Source organism: Lytechinus pictus, chromosome 10 (assembly GCF_037042905.1).
Source record: "Lytechinus pictus isolate F3 Inbred chromosome 10, Lp3.0, whole genome shotgun sequence".
In the NCBI taxonomy this organism is placed as follows: domain Eukaryota; kingdom Metazoa; phylum Echinodermata; class Echinoidea; order Temnopleuroida; family Toxopneustidae; genus Lytechinus; species Lytechinus pictus.
Window position 1 is genome coordinate 16016028 of NC_087254.1, and position 16126 is coordinate 16032153.

A 16126-nucleotide genomic window follows, 5' to 3' on the forward strand; every position below is an offset into this window, starting at 1 on the left:
GGCGCAGCTATGAGTTGGGTGACAGTGCAGCGGGCATGAGGAAACTCTATGAAGTAGGCATCTACCGAGTCTCTACATTCTATTATTTGCATGGTCGATAGTCTTGGGGTTGGTCTTGTGCATGCCGAAGGATTCTTGGTACACACTGAAAGGTTTACAAGGTAGGACTAGTACTTACTGGACTGGAACAACTATACTAAACGGGTAGCTAGACCTTATTCTTTCTTTTCAATGCATGCATGCTTTGATTATTCGTTCGATTGATATATTACTTGAAATGTGAAGACTGTACGATAGGAAACATTAATGGGCCCTAATCTGAGCCACATTTTGTAATGGCCTAGACAGGGACACACACCTTCTATAGGGATTATAAAATAGGAAGGACTAGGAATACAAATTACAAATGACTTCTTAATTGGTCCGGAAAAAATCACTAACACTTATGTATCTTAAGAATGGAATCAGAAACAAATTGAAATAGACTATTGAACACTAAAGCTAAAGCACGCAGAGAGTGATATTTGCAGAAATTCATTAAGTTAAAAAGATTCAACAGCATGAAAGTTTCTTCAAGACATTGGTAAATGAAAGTGTAATGTAATATAAAGTCGATGTAGATAGGAATTAGCAAGTTCATTTTTGGAAATTAAACATTAAAATGTACAAAATATTTTAAGGAGCCATGTAAACTAAAAGAGGACAAATAAGGAAATTGGAAGTGAAAAGGAATTAAAAACGGACTATGGATGGTAATATAACTAGCACAAGAAAAATTCATGTGCAAGAAAATGATTTGGAATTGAATGTATGTATGCATCTTTTGTACAAGGGGAGGGTGAAATGAAAGGGATCGGACGACATGAAAACCAAAACAGAGACTGACTGTAGTTATTGACAGAGACGAGGAATCCAGGCCGAAGTTGAAAAGTAAAATCCAAAGATACGTCACCGTCGGACGGGAGAGGAAATGGAGGGGTAGTAAAATGACATGAAAATGGGGTCACTGGGTCATTATGACTTGTTATGACGAGGACAATTCCTGAGTCACTTTAATTGGCAAATAAAGACCAGTTTACTCAACAAATAACGAGCCTGAAATAGCACAAGGAGACGTAGAGGACCAGCATGCTAACTTCTCCTCTGAATAGAATTCAAGAGGGTGTTAATCTATGCATTACAGTGCGACATTCCTTTACTTCTAATGTTTGATAAAGATACCTAAACCAGTATAATGAGCAATTACTAGCTTAATGACAAGCGAAGTGCCATTGGACGTTAGCCTGACGCATGCAAGGAGAATGAGTTCCTCGGCGAAGAAAGCGGTTGTGAAAAGGTAGACGATTGAAGTTAGCATTCCTTGTTTTCGAGTTGCAGAAGTAGGACCAATTTTGTCGTTCAACGGATTTATATCAAAGATGGGCTGGACGCAATATAGTTATTCCTACAATTATGAGAGTCCGAAAAAGATTGGTGGAAAGATTAATGGGGAACCCTCCGTGCGCATGGATATATCAACTTTCCGAAGACTGAAGGTAGAATTCATCGATAATCAGGACAATGTGCCGCTGAGGAACATGCTAAGTGATGATAGTTTATGTAAAGGATTATCAGCTTGTCCAAGCTTTGCAAATTGGCAACGCGCAAGAGACGCCTGTGGATATTATTATGCTGCCATCTTTTCTTCCTCGGATTTTTCCTAATCGATTAAGGATATCATACAGAATTTGGATTAGATATATTGGATTTATACCCGAGCTCCTGTAAAACCATGCTGAATCAAATCTTAGCCGTCATTTTGAAAATTGAAAGGGGCAATATTACCAACAAAGAATTACAAACATAATCCTGTTACATGGTGACTCAAATGAAAGCCATGATTATTCTAACTACAATGATCAGAGACTCAAATTCGCGCGATTATCATCTTTATTATTGTTATTATTATTATTATTATCATTATTGTGATCGTTAACATTTTATTGTTTTATTATTACCATTATGGATATTTGACTGACTTTTAATTCTTTGCAGATACATTCATCAATGATTTGCTAAGCTTTAATGATTATAATAATGATAATAATAATATTAACGTCATATTTTACCAAGGGAAGCCACTTCAGTCCTGAAAACTTTTACCAGCGGGCCCTGCTTATCATGATAATTTTATTATTACCCCGGCTTTATCTCCCGCCTTAGAAATTTGCAGAAAATGTCTTTACCATAACATTATTTGATGACGGGTTTAGATAGATGTAGTTTGATAAATAATTTGTGTGCGTGGGTGGGTTGGATGTGCGTGTGGGTGTGGGCATGGATATTGCGTACATGTGTGAAGACAATATTGTACTGGCGAAATATATTTTATTCTATATTCCTAAGCTCAGTATTCTTACTACCCTGTCATCTCTCTAATCCTCCCTTTCTCCCATGATGTGTGTTTTATCTTGTATCTATCCGTCATGGAATGTTTTCGTTTCTTCTCTCTATCCTCCAGGCCCGTATTGAAGAGCTAGAAGAGGAGTTGGAAGCAGAGAGACAGAATCGTGCCAAGGTATGCAGTAAATCAAGATAATTTATATCTCCCTAGTGACAATTTCAATTGATTTTTTTTTAATTAATCTTCTTCACTTATTTCAGTAATAATTTCGTATATAGAATACGATAATAATCACTTTATAACAATCCCAACTTTTGTTTAAGCCTTGGGCGGTTTTATTGGATGTATACCAATTTTAAAGCCAACGTTTGAAATATTATGTAAAATGATAAATGTATTTTTTTACTAAAACCATTCGAGGCAAAAGACCCAAATCCAATGAAACATATTCAGAATAAAATGAGGTGATGAAATGTGATTTCGATTTTATATCAGTACAGCACATCTTAGATCTTAAGATTGTTTGCATATCGCATTGCATTGTGGGTAATCACAGGAGTGGTTCGCTCGATAATTTTGCACATTGGGCAGTGACGTTGAATGGGGGGGGGGGGGTAATTGATGATTGGTATTCAGAATGGAATCCAACCTCCTACCAGGAGATGATAGGTCATGTCAAGAATGTTTGAAAGAGCAACACACCATTGCTGAGCAAGGCATGTCGTTGAAATGGAGACCCTCCTGTCGATCATGTAGAAATTAAAGCATCAAAATATGTTTCGAGATACCAGTGGTACTGACAGTTATTTAAACATTAGTTTTCAATCATTAGATAGGTAAATAATATTTATGCCATTGAATCAAATGAAATAACTTACCTGAAATAGCTTATAATCCAATAAACGCATGAGCGTCAACAAAATATATTTCATATTAAGAATGCTTCAAAGAAAGCCAAGAAATATGAAGACAAAAAATGAGGCTGACTTCCAAAATGAACAGTTTAATAAATAATCACACAAGGCTCAAATTAAAAGCATGCATGACATAGGGCTCATACCAGACATAACAACGTGTCGAGGGTGTATACGTCATCGGTCCTAAAACGGGTCTATTAACTCGCCTTGGGTTGGATCGTTGAAGGCAAGGGTCTATTCTTAGCTGCAGAGTATGCCATAGCTTTGTCCGCACTGGAATACCTCAGAGGTCAAATACATAGAAGGTAATATTGATAGAACGGGGGGATACTAGTTACGCTAGTATGGGCTTTGTGAGCTGACATATCCTTAGAGAATATAAGACTCATAAGATTTATCACCTATGGCCCCTTTATAATGAGGAAGATTACCTCACGTTTCAAATAAATGTCTACAAAAGTTTGATAGCAAATTTAATTTCGGTGCATTAAAAGGTTGGATTCGAAACATAAAAACTTGAATTTCATTAATAATAACAGTAACAATTGTCATGGTTACTTCTTCAACTTCTGAGATTATTTTTCTGCTACTATTAGACATTGTTTAAAATCATTGACACTACTTCTCCTCCTTCAAAATTTAGGCCGAGAAGCAGCGTGCTGATGTAACACGCGAGCTTGAAGACCTTGGTGACCGTCTTGAGGAACAGGGAGGTGCCACCGCCGCTCAGATCGAGGTCAACAAGAGACGCGAAGCCGAGCTTTCAAAACTTAAGCGCGAGATTGAAGACCAGATCGTCCAGCACGAGTCCGTCGCCTCACAGCTCCGCAAGAAGCACACCGATGCCGTCGCCGAACTCACAGAGAACCTTGAGAGCGTCAACAGGAGCAAATCAAAGTGAGTTTCGACCCTTTTATTTTCATATTCACAAAACCAAGGTATTATATTCAAAGAAATTATGCTGAAGTCAAGACGATGTGCTTTTATCTCTTAATGTTTGGCACATCAATGACATCATGAAAAGAAATTTATACAAATTTTCGACATTGTTACTATATATGGAAAAATCTAGAATTAAACAAATAATATAAATCAAATTAATTCAAAACGGCGAACCAAAACCAATCAATGTCACAGTAGACATTCCATATTGATCTTAAATCTTTTCCTCTGGATATAATTGATGTTCACCTTTGGATAACCTATCCTCTTACAATGTCGTTTTTCTCCATTTTAAATAGGATCGAGAAGGAACGCCAGCAGTTGAGAGTAGAGCTTGAGGATGTTAGCAGCAACGTTGACTACATCACCAAGGCTAAGGTAAGTAGAGCATTAGACATTCCCGATATCAATCATTTCATAACCTTTCTCTTGATAATCTAAATAATATCTCTTCTGTTCATAGTTATATGATTACGGAGAAGTCTTAGTCTTTATTATATTTGAAGATATTAAAGCTGAATATGACTCGTTGGTAAGGTTTTCTGTTTCTTCATTTCATTCTGCAGTTCAGCGCTGAGAAGAACTGCCACCAGCTTGAGGCACAGCTCAGTGAGGCCAACGCAGCTCTGGCCGAGCGTGACCGCGCCATCAATGACCTCCAGAACTCCAAATCTCGCCTGGGTGGCGAGAACTCCGACCTGGCCCGTCAGCTTGAAGACCTTGAGAACCAATTGTCTCAACTCAACAAGACTCGTGCATCCCTTGCTATGCAGCTTGAGGAATACAAGAGGAGCTCCGACGAGGAGACCAGGGTGAGGAATAAGAACTAGAGTAGATCACTGAAATAAAAGATTTCCTACAGCATTTACGGCGATTTGAACATAAGTGAACGAGACATGATATCACATTTACCAAAGAAATGATTTACATGGAATAAGAACAGTAGCAAAGTAATGCTAACAGAGGTTATATGACCAGAATCATAATCACAATCAGGAAGTTTTAGAGTCAATGATGATTAAAGAAAAATTTTAATACCGATTGTAATTTCACTTATTATTTTGCAGGCCAAGAACTCCCTCGCCTCTCAGCTCAGACAACTCCAGGCTGACAATGATCAGCTCCGTGACCAGTATGAGGAAGAATCTGAGGCCCGTGCCGAAGTCCAGCGCCAGCTTACCAAGGTTAACGGTGAACTCAACCAACTCCGTGCTAAATTCGACGGTGAGGCCGTCCAGCGTGCCGAGGAGCTCGAAGAGGCCAAGTGAGATAGCAATCCATTTTCTAATTACCATCGGATATTCTTATTTACTAAGCGAAATATAATGATTGGAGATAAACAAGACAAATGCTAAATTCTATTACAGAGAAAAGGTTAGAGCCACTATAAGTTTGTTGTATGTAGGCCCTATGTCTTGCCTAGAGGTATAGGGAGATTAAACATTATTTGCTAACGCGAGTACATTTAATGCTTGATGTAGACTCCAACACTTGGGAGGCAGGCAGTGAAATCATCAAGATTATAACTTGGCGTTTTCCAGTTGAATATAATATACTTTTAGACTCTTAACCTTAAGACTCTTATCCTAAACCTTGTATATCTTGTTGATATCTTGTTCTGCAGGAGGAAACTGATGATCCGTCTTGCCCAGGTTGAGGAAGAACTCTCCACCGCCCTCTCCAAGAACGGCAGTCTTGAGAAGACCAAGGCCCGCTTGACTGGTGAGGTCGAAGACCTACAGCTTGACCTTGAGAGGGTGAGTGTTTTTTGCCCAAACCACAATGAAATATATTTGTTTATTTGTTTATTAACTGATTAAATAAAATAATATTCAAAACATTGAGATCAAATTAAATAAAACATGGGTTCATCCCAAAGTTGAATATGATTTATGTTCAATTGTTGGCTGTCATTCATCCTTTCCGGCCCGCTTTTCTTGCCTTCGTCCTTCCGTAGGCCAACCAGCTCTGCGCTCAACTCGAGAAGAAGCAACGCAACTTCGACAAGGACCTTGCAGTCTGGAAGGAAAAGTGCGAGTCCCTCGCTGTCGAACTTGACATGTCCCAGCGTGAGGCCCGTACATACAGCACCGAGCTCTTCAAAGTCAAGAACCAATACGAGGAAAGCCTTGAGGTTATCTCCAACGTCCGCCGTGACAACAAAAGTCTCCAAGGTCAGTCTCATTCTACAAAAAGCTTCTTATAGTAACTTTTTTTCCTCCTGAGAGGACTGCCACCCGAAATTGACTTCAAAATGATTTTTAATATCTAATACAGATATCTGAACGTATTACCCTCCTCCCTTTTCAATGATATTATTTTTTTATTCATTATTAAAGTCATATTTAAAGTTTTATTATTCTGTTCTCATCTTTCAAGTATAAAGATAACTCGTTTGTAGAAATTCAGTTCCATATAAACGCAATTTTTGGTTCTATTTCATTTTTTTCCCGGTACGTTTAGATGAGATCCAGGACCTTACCGACCAGCTTGGAGAGGGTGGCAAGAACGTCCACGAGCTCCAGAAACTCGTCAAGCGTCTCGAACTCGAAAAGGATGAGCTCCGCGTCGCATTGGAGGAGGCCGAAGCTCACCTCGAAGCCGAGGAAGCCAAGGTTATCCGTGCTCAGCTTGAGATCACACAGGTCAAGCAGGAGTGCGAACGCCGCATCGTTGAGAAGGATGAAGAATTCGAGATCACCCGGTAAGATCTGCTTACCGTAAATGAGGTGGCCAGGCAGTCATGATGTGTCAGAATCATAAAGGAAAGGGGGAGGAAGAAATGAATATATGAGAAATGGTTGTCTTTGACCTTTTAAAACTAATAAGATTATCCTGACCTGTATTAATGTAATTATTAATAGAAATCAAACCATAAATAATGCAGTTAAGGGAACCCCTTCATTCCAACGTAGTATTTTACTAGTATATAAATGTACTTCGGCAATATCACATCTAAAGTAATCATCTTACATGTGAACGTTTATCCTCTTCTACCCACTTTACAGCAAGAACCACGAACGTTCCATGGAATCCATGCAGGCTAGCTTGGAGGCTGAACTCAAGGCCAAGACTGATGCACAGAGGCTAAAGAAGAAGCTGGAGGGTGAGGTCAATGACTTGGAGATCCAGCTCGACCATGCCAACAGGAACAGTGCCGAAGCCATCAAGACCATCAAGAAGCTCCAGATCCAAATCAAAGTATGTCAAAGATATGAGAAAAGAACAAAATCGATGATACTGTCATGTGTCTTGCCGCAAATACAATAAGCAAAACCCATTCGCATCTTTTTCTCTTTTAGGTCTATGAAATTTTTTACGAATATCTGAGTTATGACTAAAAGCTACTCTGACATAACATTCACAACGAGCCATTTTGAACACCGTGTTAATAAATCTGAATTTATATCAAGGGAATTTTTCAACAGAACGAAAAGAATTGAACTTACCACATGACAATCATGTTGATCCATTCTAGGAACTCCAAGCCCAAGTCGATGAAGAGAGCCGCGCCCGTGAGGATATGCGTGACCAGCTCCAGATCACTGAACGCCGCTGCCAGATCTGCATCCAGGAACTTGACGAAGTCCGCACCACCCTTGAGACATCTGAACGCACCCGCAAGCTCTGCGAAGCTGACCTTTCTGATGCCAATGACCGCCTCGCCGATACATCTGCTCAGAACCACGTCCTGAGCAACCAACGCCGCAAGGCTGAGGCTGAACTCCAGACCCTGACTTCCGAACTCGAAGACGCCATCAATGAAGCACGCAACAACGACGACAACGCCAAGAAGGCAATTGCTGATGTGAGTAATCATCTCTTCTTGTTTTTGCAAATTTTCTATTTTATCCTTAGTAGCCCATAAACAAATCCACACAGTCCTTATTTAGATAATAATGATGACAATGAGTACATCTTTTTCATTGCAACAGATTCTTATCTCGCTCCCTCCAAATTAAGCTTTTGCAAAGTTGATTTCAAGTTAAATCTTATTACTGCAATACAAAACATATCAGGCTATATTCTTTCTATAAAAATTATAAAATGAAAATAATTCAGTAATCTTGCTGACATCACTTTCCAATCAATAGGCTAAATACATGTTTTTCTCCCCCACGTTAGGCCACCCGCCTCGCTGATGAGCTCCGCACCGAACAAGAACACTCCGTCCAAATCGAGAAGTTCAGGAAATCTCTGGAAATAAACCTTAAGGATATGCAGGTCCGTCTTGACGAGGCCGAGGCTGCTGCACTCAAAGGAGGAAGGCGCACCATTGAGAAACTCGAGGCCAGGGTGAGTTCTTCCTCTTTTGTATCCAGGTCAATGTAAAATGTATTCTCTTAACTACTGCCCATGGTCGGTATCGTGAGTTCCTCTTATTACCCTTTTATAGGTCCCCTTTATTTTATATGAACTTTTTCTGAAGGTTATCAAATTAATCATATCAGAGGTTTTGAGGTTTAAAGCAATCTCATGTGTTAACTTCAAATGTATTGCACTTCGCGCGATAATAGTTCCGGTGAAACAAATCATCAACAGTACCAGCTTTACAGTAACAATATCTGTAGAACTTAATATTGGGTTGGAATTTAAACGTGTATTTGTACCCATTGTGTTTGCAGCTCCGTGACCTTGAGGGAGAGTTGGAAAGTGAAGCTCGCCGCCGCTCCGACGCCGAGAAGGCTGTCCGCCGCCAGGAGCGTCGCGTCAAGGAAGTGATCTTCCAGTCTGAGGAAGACCGCAAAATCACAGAACGCATCCAGGAGACATGTGACAAACTCACAATCAAATGCAAGACGCTCAAGAGGCAACTAGAGGAATCTGTAAGTCACTCCACATCTATCAATTATGACATCTTATCAGCCTATGATTGAAAAAAATATCAGTTAGTGTTGGTTTTGCACAATAAAAAAGGCGATCCGTAACTTAGCGATTTGCTGGTTTGTGATCATATTAATGTGTTGTTAATGCTGTGATATCTATATTGCAAGATCGAAAAGTTAATGAGGCACACAAAAACAAGCATATAACGTGTAGTTATTTTAGTTACATTGACCGTTGAATCGATAAAACTATGAATAAATGTGTCAGGTTTTTGTAGAAGCCAAATAGAACTTATTTAACTTGATTAGGACGGTGCATATTTTATTGAAACACATATCTTTCAAAGTGCAATAACACCAACTTAATAAAACTTAACTAACGACCGTCTTGCTCCTTTTCTTTTTTTATCTTCACCCTGCAGGAGGAGAATGTTAACCAGAACCTGGCCAAGTACCGCAACGCACAGCGCGACTTGGAGGACTACGAGGAACGTGTAGAGCTTGCAGAAACACAGGTCAACAAGCTCAGAGCCAAGCAACGCAGCCAAGTCACCACATCGACCCGTGTTTCCTCGGTATTGCTTGATTCAGATTTTTCAGATTTGGATGAGTTTCTGGGCCGCAATGCAGATTCTGATACCGACGATGAAGATTTTTCTCTGTCGGCCCCATCGTTCTCCCATTAACACCACCATATCCAGCCATTTTCTCACGGTACTTGCGCATTTCTCGTTGAATGACGTTGCTTTGGCTGAAGCTTAGTGAATAGAACTTCTAAACCGCCATCATTCTGGCGGTTAAGAGTGCAGTTCTTGTTTCTTTGGTCGAGTCAAATGGCAATGAAGGGACAAGAGCATCCCCTTCTCTTAACTCACCATCCACCCCTTCTATTTAAAAAAAACACATGAAACAGAGAACCAAAATCTCCACCAACTTCAAAACTTTCATTGCAATTGGGGTCTTGGGGATGCCCTAAAACCGGCTTTGCCTTGTGACCTACTATGTCTTTCCTATCATTTTTTGATTGCTGTTTCTTTTACAAACCAACAAAACGAACATTCTTTGTTCGTGATCGTAACTCTCCTAATACCGGGAAAAGTAATCCATCACTATTAGTGGAAGAAAATGAAACCAATTTTTTGCGGAAATCTGTTGTCCATGATTCTTATTGGTTATTTTCAATTTGGACCGCCTCCAAAGCCTAACAAAGCAACAACAGACAAGAAGTGCGTACTGCCGATATCATTCACCATATTTCATTTTATCTCTTTAATGTGTTGGTTTACGTCGATCTTAATAATTTTTCCTCAATCTTTCCCTTTTTAAATTCCCTTGTTATTTCTCTCTCTAATATTCTGTAATAAACTATACTTTCATATGATTACCCCCCCCCCCCCATTATTCGTGTAGTGGGTATTCAAGAATGACGTGGATATTGTTTCAAATTTATTTTTGGCAATTATCTGATGTGAAAGTTAATATTTTGAATTCAAATAACTCATAGGCAACGACTTGTTTTAAATTTCGAATCTTCAAACACATTTTAGATTTTTTTAAATTTAACATATTAGGAAGGAGCTTTTCCCAAATCAAAACCCAACTAACAATATCTGTCTCTCCAAAGTCTTTGCAGTCTATTTATTCTTTGTCTGATATTGTTCATTTATCAATAACTAGTTTGATTTCAAAGTTTGGTGATTTAATCTGGTACCGGAAATAATTTTATTCTGACTAAAAAAAAATCGGTTGGATTAACCTTCCCCTAATCCAAGGTTAATTCCCCTAATCCAAAGTAAAACCACTCCCTCAACCCAATCAATAGGGGCTTCCAGTAAACTTACCACCATTTTGAATTAAACCATGTTGTAATGTGCTGTGATTTTATTTCACTTTCTCTGCACGTGAACTGGTAATTTATAATCGTAAATATAAACAACGTTAAATGTGAAATAAGCGAAATGTATTGTTTTTCTTCAAATCCTGTAGCCGTACCGTCTGCAGTTGGGTTCAACCTTCCCATCTTGAAATCCATCACATTTTCCCACCATTTCGTTTCATTCCAGGTTTGACTCCTGCCACTTGAGGCAGCTCGTTTACTTACGCACATTGAAAAGTGATTTAATTAGTTCTTCACAATCAAATTCTGATATAGATAGATTCTTTTTAGTGGTCTGATATCACACTAAGTGCGTAATACACGATCTCCAGCATTCACATATTAGTTACCTCTATAATTGTTTTATCAAACCTCACTCATTCTGCGAAATCAGCACACTTATGTGACTGTAATTCTGTGTGTAACTACTTAGCATTTCACGCCAGACCATATTTAAATGTTTCACTATTAAACGCTGGCACTTTTCTGCCCACAATATAAGCTATATATTTCCGGCTTATAAATTAGTTCATGACTCACCATTGAATAGCCTAGTTAGCTCCACTATCGCTTCGCATCTAATGCCAATACATGTTCATGTATATTTCTCCCCATACAGAAATCATCAAAGATCATAAAGAAATAGAGGCCTATCGTTGTAGCTCAACTCTAGGTTCCACATGGTAAACATGGGATACATCAAGTGATCACCTGAGCCTCTGCCCTAGCAGAAAGTCTGGGTCAAAGTTCGTCTGCATATCTCTGCTTGCCATGTTACACAAATGTTTATCATGAAACAAAAAAACGTTCATGCTAATGGAAGCTTTATCAGGAATACCTTACCACTCTTATTGCACTGATGTTGTCTGCTTGTGAGATATGTCTGGAAAAGATCATAAAAGCACGTAACAAGTGCTATAGCAGAGATATGCAGACCTCATCGGGATGAGCTCAGAGATCTAATGTCAGCCCTTGTTGCATCATCTCTAGCTACATTTTTTGACATGTGTACCTTTTTTCTCTTTCTTTTCTCGTTCCTTTTCATATACCACTTACCTGCACACGAATTCTGACAACACCTCTACCATTTGAATGCATTAAATGACTCTCATCTCTTCGAAACCTGTGCATGTTTGCGCATTTGATTTGAAAAAAATCCGATTTTGTTTTTTTCAAATCACAATCCAAACTTGATCAACCATCTTCATCATACGTACCTCATCACCATCATCTGTCACTCCAAAGGGTTCAAAGGTTGTACGAAGCTCGGCGAGTAGCACACGAATGGCTGGATCATCATCTTACTCCAAATCTTAGAGCTTCAATGGTAGGCAGAGTGGCCCTTGTGTGATGCCGCGCGTGCTCGCTAAAGCTTCGCAATCATGTGCCCAGTATCAACATGATCAAAATGGCGCCTCATTTTAATACCACGTGACGTGCGCCGATGCGCCATCGGAACGAAGGGACCTTGTCCCTCCATTAATTTCGATGAACCATTTCTTTCTGTAATTCATTCAAACAGGAACTTAAAAAAGGATTTTTTTTCTTTATTTTCCTCGTTGTATATACATGTACTAGAAACAAACGTGTATTTTTAAATGACGTTATAAATGAAGGCTATAGGCCACGTGCGCTAGCAGGGTTTGAGCGCTAAGGTCTCATTTGAAGGTGGGTTAAGATGTTGGTTAGGATTTTAGGGCGCCGATGAAGACAAAGATACCTGAAAAATAATCCTTCATTGGTATGGCCCTTTTCTCCATTATACTATTCTCTTTGTTCAATACTATTTATACTTCACTATTGAAAGACCTAGCTAACCATAGATTTTCACTTAAAATATAAAACAATATTGTATTCCTTACCTGATATTTCGAATGCAATGCTTCTGTCTAATGCACAGCTTTTAACCACTACAAACAATATAGGCCTACGCAGTAACAATTTATACTTCCAATCCTTTAATATTTATTATATTTTATAGATAGAAATAAAACATCGTAGTGAGACACATTAATGCCTATAATTATTTAGCAATTTTTTACTTGATTGCAAAGCGCAGTGCTCGCAGAATTTGTGTTCCTTATAAATTTGAATTGAAGTGTCTGTCCGCAGTTATTTCTGTACATTACTGAATGAATGAGAAAGAAAGCAGGAACATGGTAAACAACTTTTTGTGATCATCATAATCATCCTCTCTTTCCATCATTTCACCATAATAAGTTTTTTTTTTAAATCTTGGAATGTGTAAAAAAATAACCAAGGAAACGAGTTTGGACGAGTATGGTGTGATCATGATTTTGTTTTTTATGGTTATGGTAGCAAATTAAGTTCTTGCATGCTTTACAATGTAAGTTCTATAAAAAAAAATCGAAATCATTCAAAGATTCAAAACGTTTCAAAATAAAACGATTTTATATTCAATTTCACTCAAAAAAGAAAAGAAAAAGGAATATCTTTTGGTGACAGTTCATGAGTTGAAGTATCTTGCCTTGATAGATTTTTGCATGACCAGATTTTAAAGTAATAAGATACCTTCCATCATACTATAACACAAAGTTTGCATTCACAGTTCGAGACTTGGTTTATCTTCCTGAAACTTTGTGCACGAAGTTTTGACAATAGAATCCAGTTTTTCATTTGGTCCTTGCCCCAGAAATATAGTTATAAAAGGTTCTTGAAACTAAAGATTAGAGTTTTACGATAATTTACATTTTATAGACGCATGAGGTTTGATGAGGAATGTAATTTAGGAGTCAAGGAGTGTGTCCGAGTTTCTTAGAATTGTGGTGTGATTATTTTCCAGTATTTATACTAATTTCTTTTCTTCTGTTTTTCTTCCTATCTCTTCTTCTTCGTGACGTCACAGGGTGGCTACAATCCGTACAGTTCTTTTCGGCGCATCTCTAGGGGTAGCTCAGTACTTAGTGCATTTTCCGCAAGGGGGGACGTCTCCACCCCATCGCTAAGAGGGGATTTGAACCACGAAACCAACCACCAAGCCAAGCAAGAGTAACACATTCATCGTAGCTAAGCAACATAAACGTTATCATCTATTTTTCCGCGTTGTGTATTCAGTCTTCTTTTTTTTCTTTGCAAGGTGAAAGGGATTTTTTTTTATAACTTATATGTGGTTTTAACAAAAAATGTTGATTCTCTCTGTGAGGCTTGTACGTGAATCATAGACATGCATGGTTATGTTCTGTTCATCAGTGGCAAAAAGACTATTGATTCATTTTCATCATGGATGGATGAACTATTTTGGAGAAATGTGCTTGCTGTTTTAGCTCGCCATCTTCTCTCCGCCCTCCAATGAAATGGAGCTTGATTTTTGTTACTTTATCATCTTTAGATATACTTCTAGGTACAGGAACATTCAATTCATTTGCGTCTTGTCATCAATTTATTTAATTTGTAGAAATATATGTGTATTTATATTTTCGAGGAGAAAGCCCTTTTCTTTGTTTGGCACTTTGATAAGTTGAAAGCTAGAAGAAAATGGAGGCGACGGAGCCTGGCGTTCCTGTAATATGTGCATTAGACAAAGTTTAATTTATTTCATCATATTTATAGTTTACTACGAAACATTATATTATGATTATGAGAACTATGTAGTTTTATTAACGAAGTTAGATTCGCTACTGTTAATCCGAAAGGATTGCTATAAATAAAATTTAAGGTTGAGTGATATTAAATCTCGTATTTGATTTGAAACGATGAGAAAAATATTGCAAAATAATGAAATGAGAATGTGTGGAGCTGACACTGTATTTTTCCTAACGTGTGCGAGTGATGCATTCATTTTTTTTATTCACAATTTTATTTTCACCAACACTTCGCAAAGAAGGAAAAGTCACGTGTTAAATGTCATGTGATGAAGGAAAGAGCTTCTTATTGGTGTGATGGGGACAATGCATGGTGCCCAGTTCTGCCTCTGATAGGCTGATGTCAGGTCGGAGCCTTCCAGATATCGACTGGCTGCACTTACGTCATTCATTTGCAGACCAATCAGCGTCGAGTAATCGACACATACTGATGAAATGCAATGCATTGTGACTTGTCTCATGAATTATTCATCATGTCATTCATATTCAAGTATGAAGAAGCCACACTCACACTCACGTTGAATGAAGTAAGCAACTAATTTTTTAATCGAAGGTGATTTAATAGTGGATCAACCGATACATTTTCCCATTGTCCACCTTGTGTATATCAAACCTTGATGGATGGAAACTGAACGTGATATATTTTTTACTATTCTATATCGTGTAATAGCGTTGATAACTATCAAACCATCAATGAAACGTGAAGGAAAGAGAGAGAGGAAAAAAAAGAAGAAAGCAGACATTCATTAAAACTATACATACTCTGTGAAAGACGTTTTCAAAGATCATATTTTCTGTCTGACCACTGGCATGATTCGAACGGCACGATCCTCTGATTATGACTGCATCTTGAGATCATGAAATGAGCGCCATGCATAGCACACCAATACTAATTTCCTTCTATAGTATAGTCATTTTCCCATCCTAATTCCAATTATAGCGGCAAATGTTGTTCCCTTCCATTTCATATCGTCAACGTGTTGTTCTTCCAGTGCTCTTTTATAGACCCCAAAATTGTTTTTAGATGATAATTATTTTTAGAGCTCATGTCTTTTATTTTCTTTCCTTTGACAACATTTCCACAAAAAAGGCGGGAAATGCAATTGAGCTACTACTACTGATTAGCCACCCGTGTGTGTATATAAAAAATTAAAATCCTCCTCATATCTTGGTAGTATTGTGTGCGGCATGGGCTTTAATCATGTACTAATGTAGGTGCCGATGTGTGCCAGAAAAAAAAACCTTATATGAGGAAAAATACTTTGTTTTACCACACATGCGTAAAAAAGAAACAATGTACCTGACTTGCAACGACACGAAACAGTTCCCTTTGTGATGACTTCTTGAAGTAAAACGAAGCCTCATCTTATTATCTTTATTTTCTCCTCTATTTGTAAACTCATGCTTTCATTGTCAACACCGAATACAAAAAATAAATATGTTTTGAGTTGGTACTGAATCAAAAAGGGTCTATATGCCGTTTGAATTGTGCCTCTCGAGGGGTTAAGCTGTATATTTTTATCGGACGTGCGATGAGCGCTTTTGAGAAGATCTGTGGTGAGAAGTTGTATTGTGATGTC

The 16126-nt window shown here is 38.3% G+C and overlaps 1 protein-coding gene across 9 annotated transcripts in view; it reads left to right on the plus strand.

The window, feature by feature from the left end:
- Nucleotides 1-15317, plus strand: part of LOC129270232 (myosin-16-like) — a 76451-nt gene extending 61134 nt beyond the window's left edge. For 5 of the 9 annotated variants that reach the window (XM_064105408.1, XM_064105410.1, XM_064105411.1 and 2 more), the window contains 14 exons: nt 2501-2557; nt 3944-4197; nt 4542-4620; nt 4809-5054; nt 5310-5506; nt 5867-5999; nt 6200-6416; nt 6706-6946; nt 7251-7443; nt 7721-8050; nt 8368-8538; nt 8868-9068; nt 9491-9643; nt 13811-15317. In XM_064105408.1, the coding sequence (XP_063961478.1) occupies nt 2501-2557; nt 3944-4197; nt 4542-4620; nt 4809-5054; nt 5310-5506; nt 5867-5999; nt 6200-6416; nt 6706-6946; nt 7251-7443; nt 7721-8050; nt 8368-8538; nt 8868-9068; nt 9491-9643; nt 13811-13957 (2619 nt within the window). In that variant the 3' untranslated portion in view covers nt 13958-15317. Of the gene's footprint in view, nt 1-2500; nt 2558-3943; nt 4198-4541; nt 4621-4808; nt 5055-5309; nt 5507-5866; nt 6000-6199; nt 6417-6705; nt 6947-7250; nt 7444-7720; nt 8051-8367; nt 8539-8867; nt 9069-9490; nt 9644-11563; nt 11628-12189; nt 12272-13810 lie in introns of all 9 variants that reach the window. The other 4 variants (XM_064105416.1, XM_064105417.1, XM_064105414.1 and 1 more) reach the window with 2 other exon arrangements.
- The last annotated feature ends 809 nt before the right edge of the window (nt 15318-16126 follow it).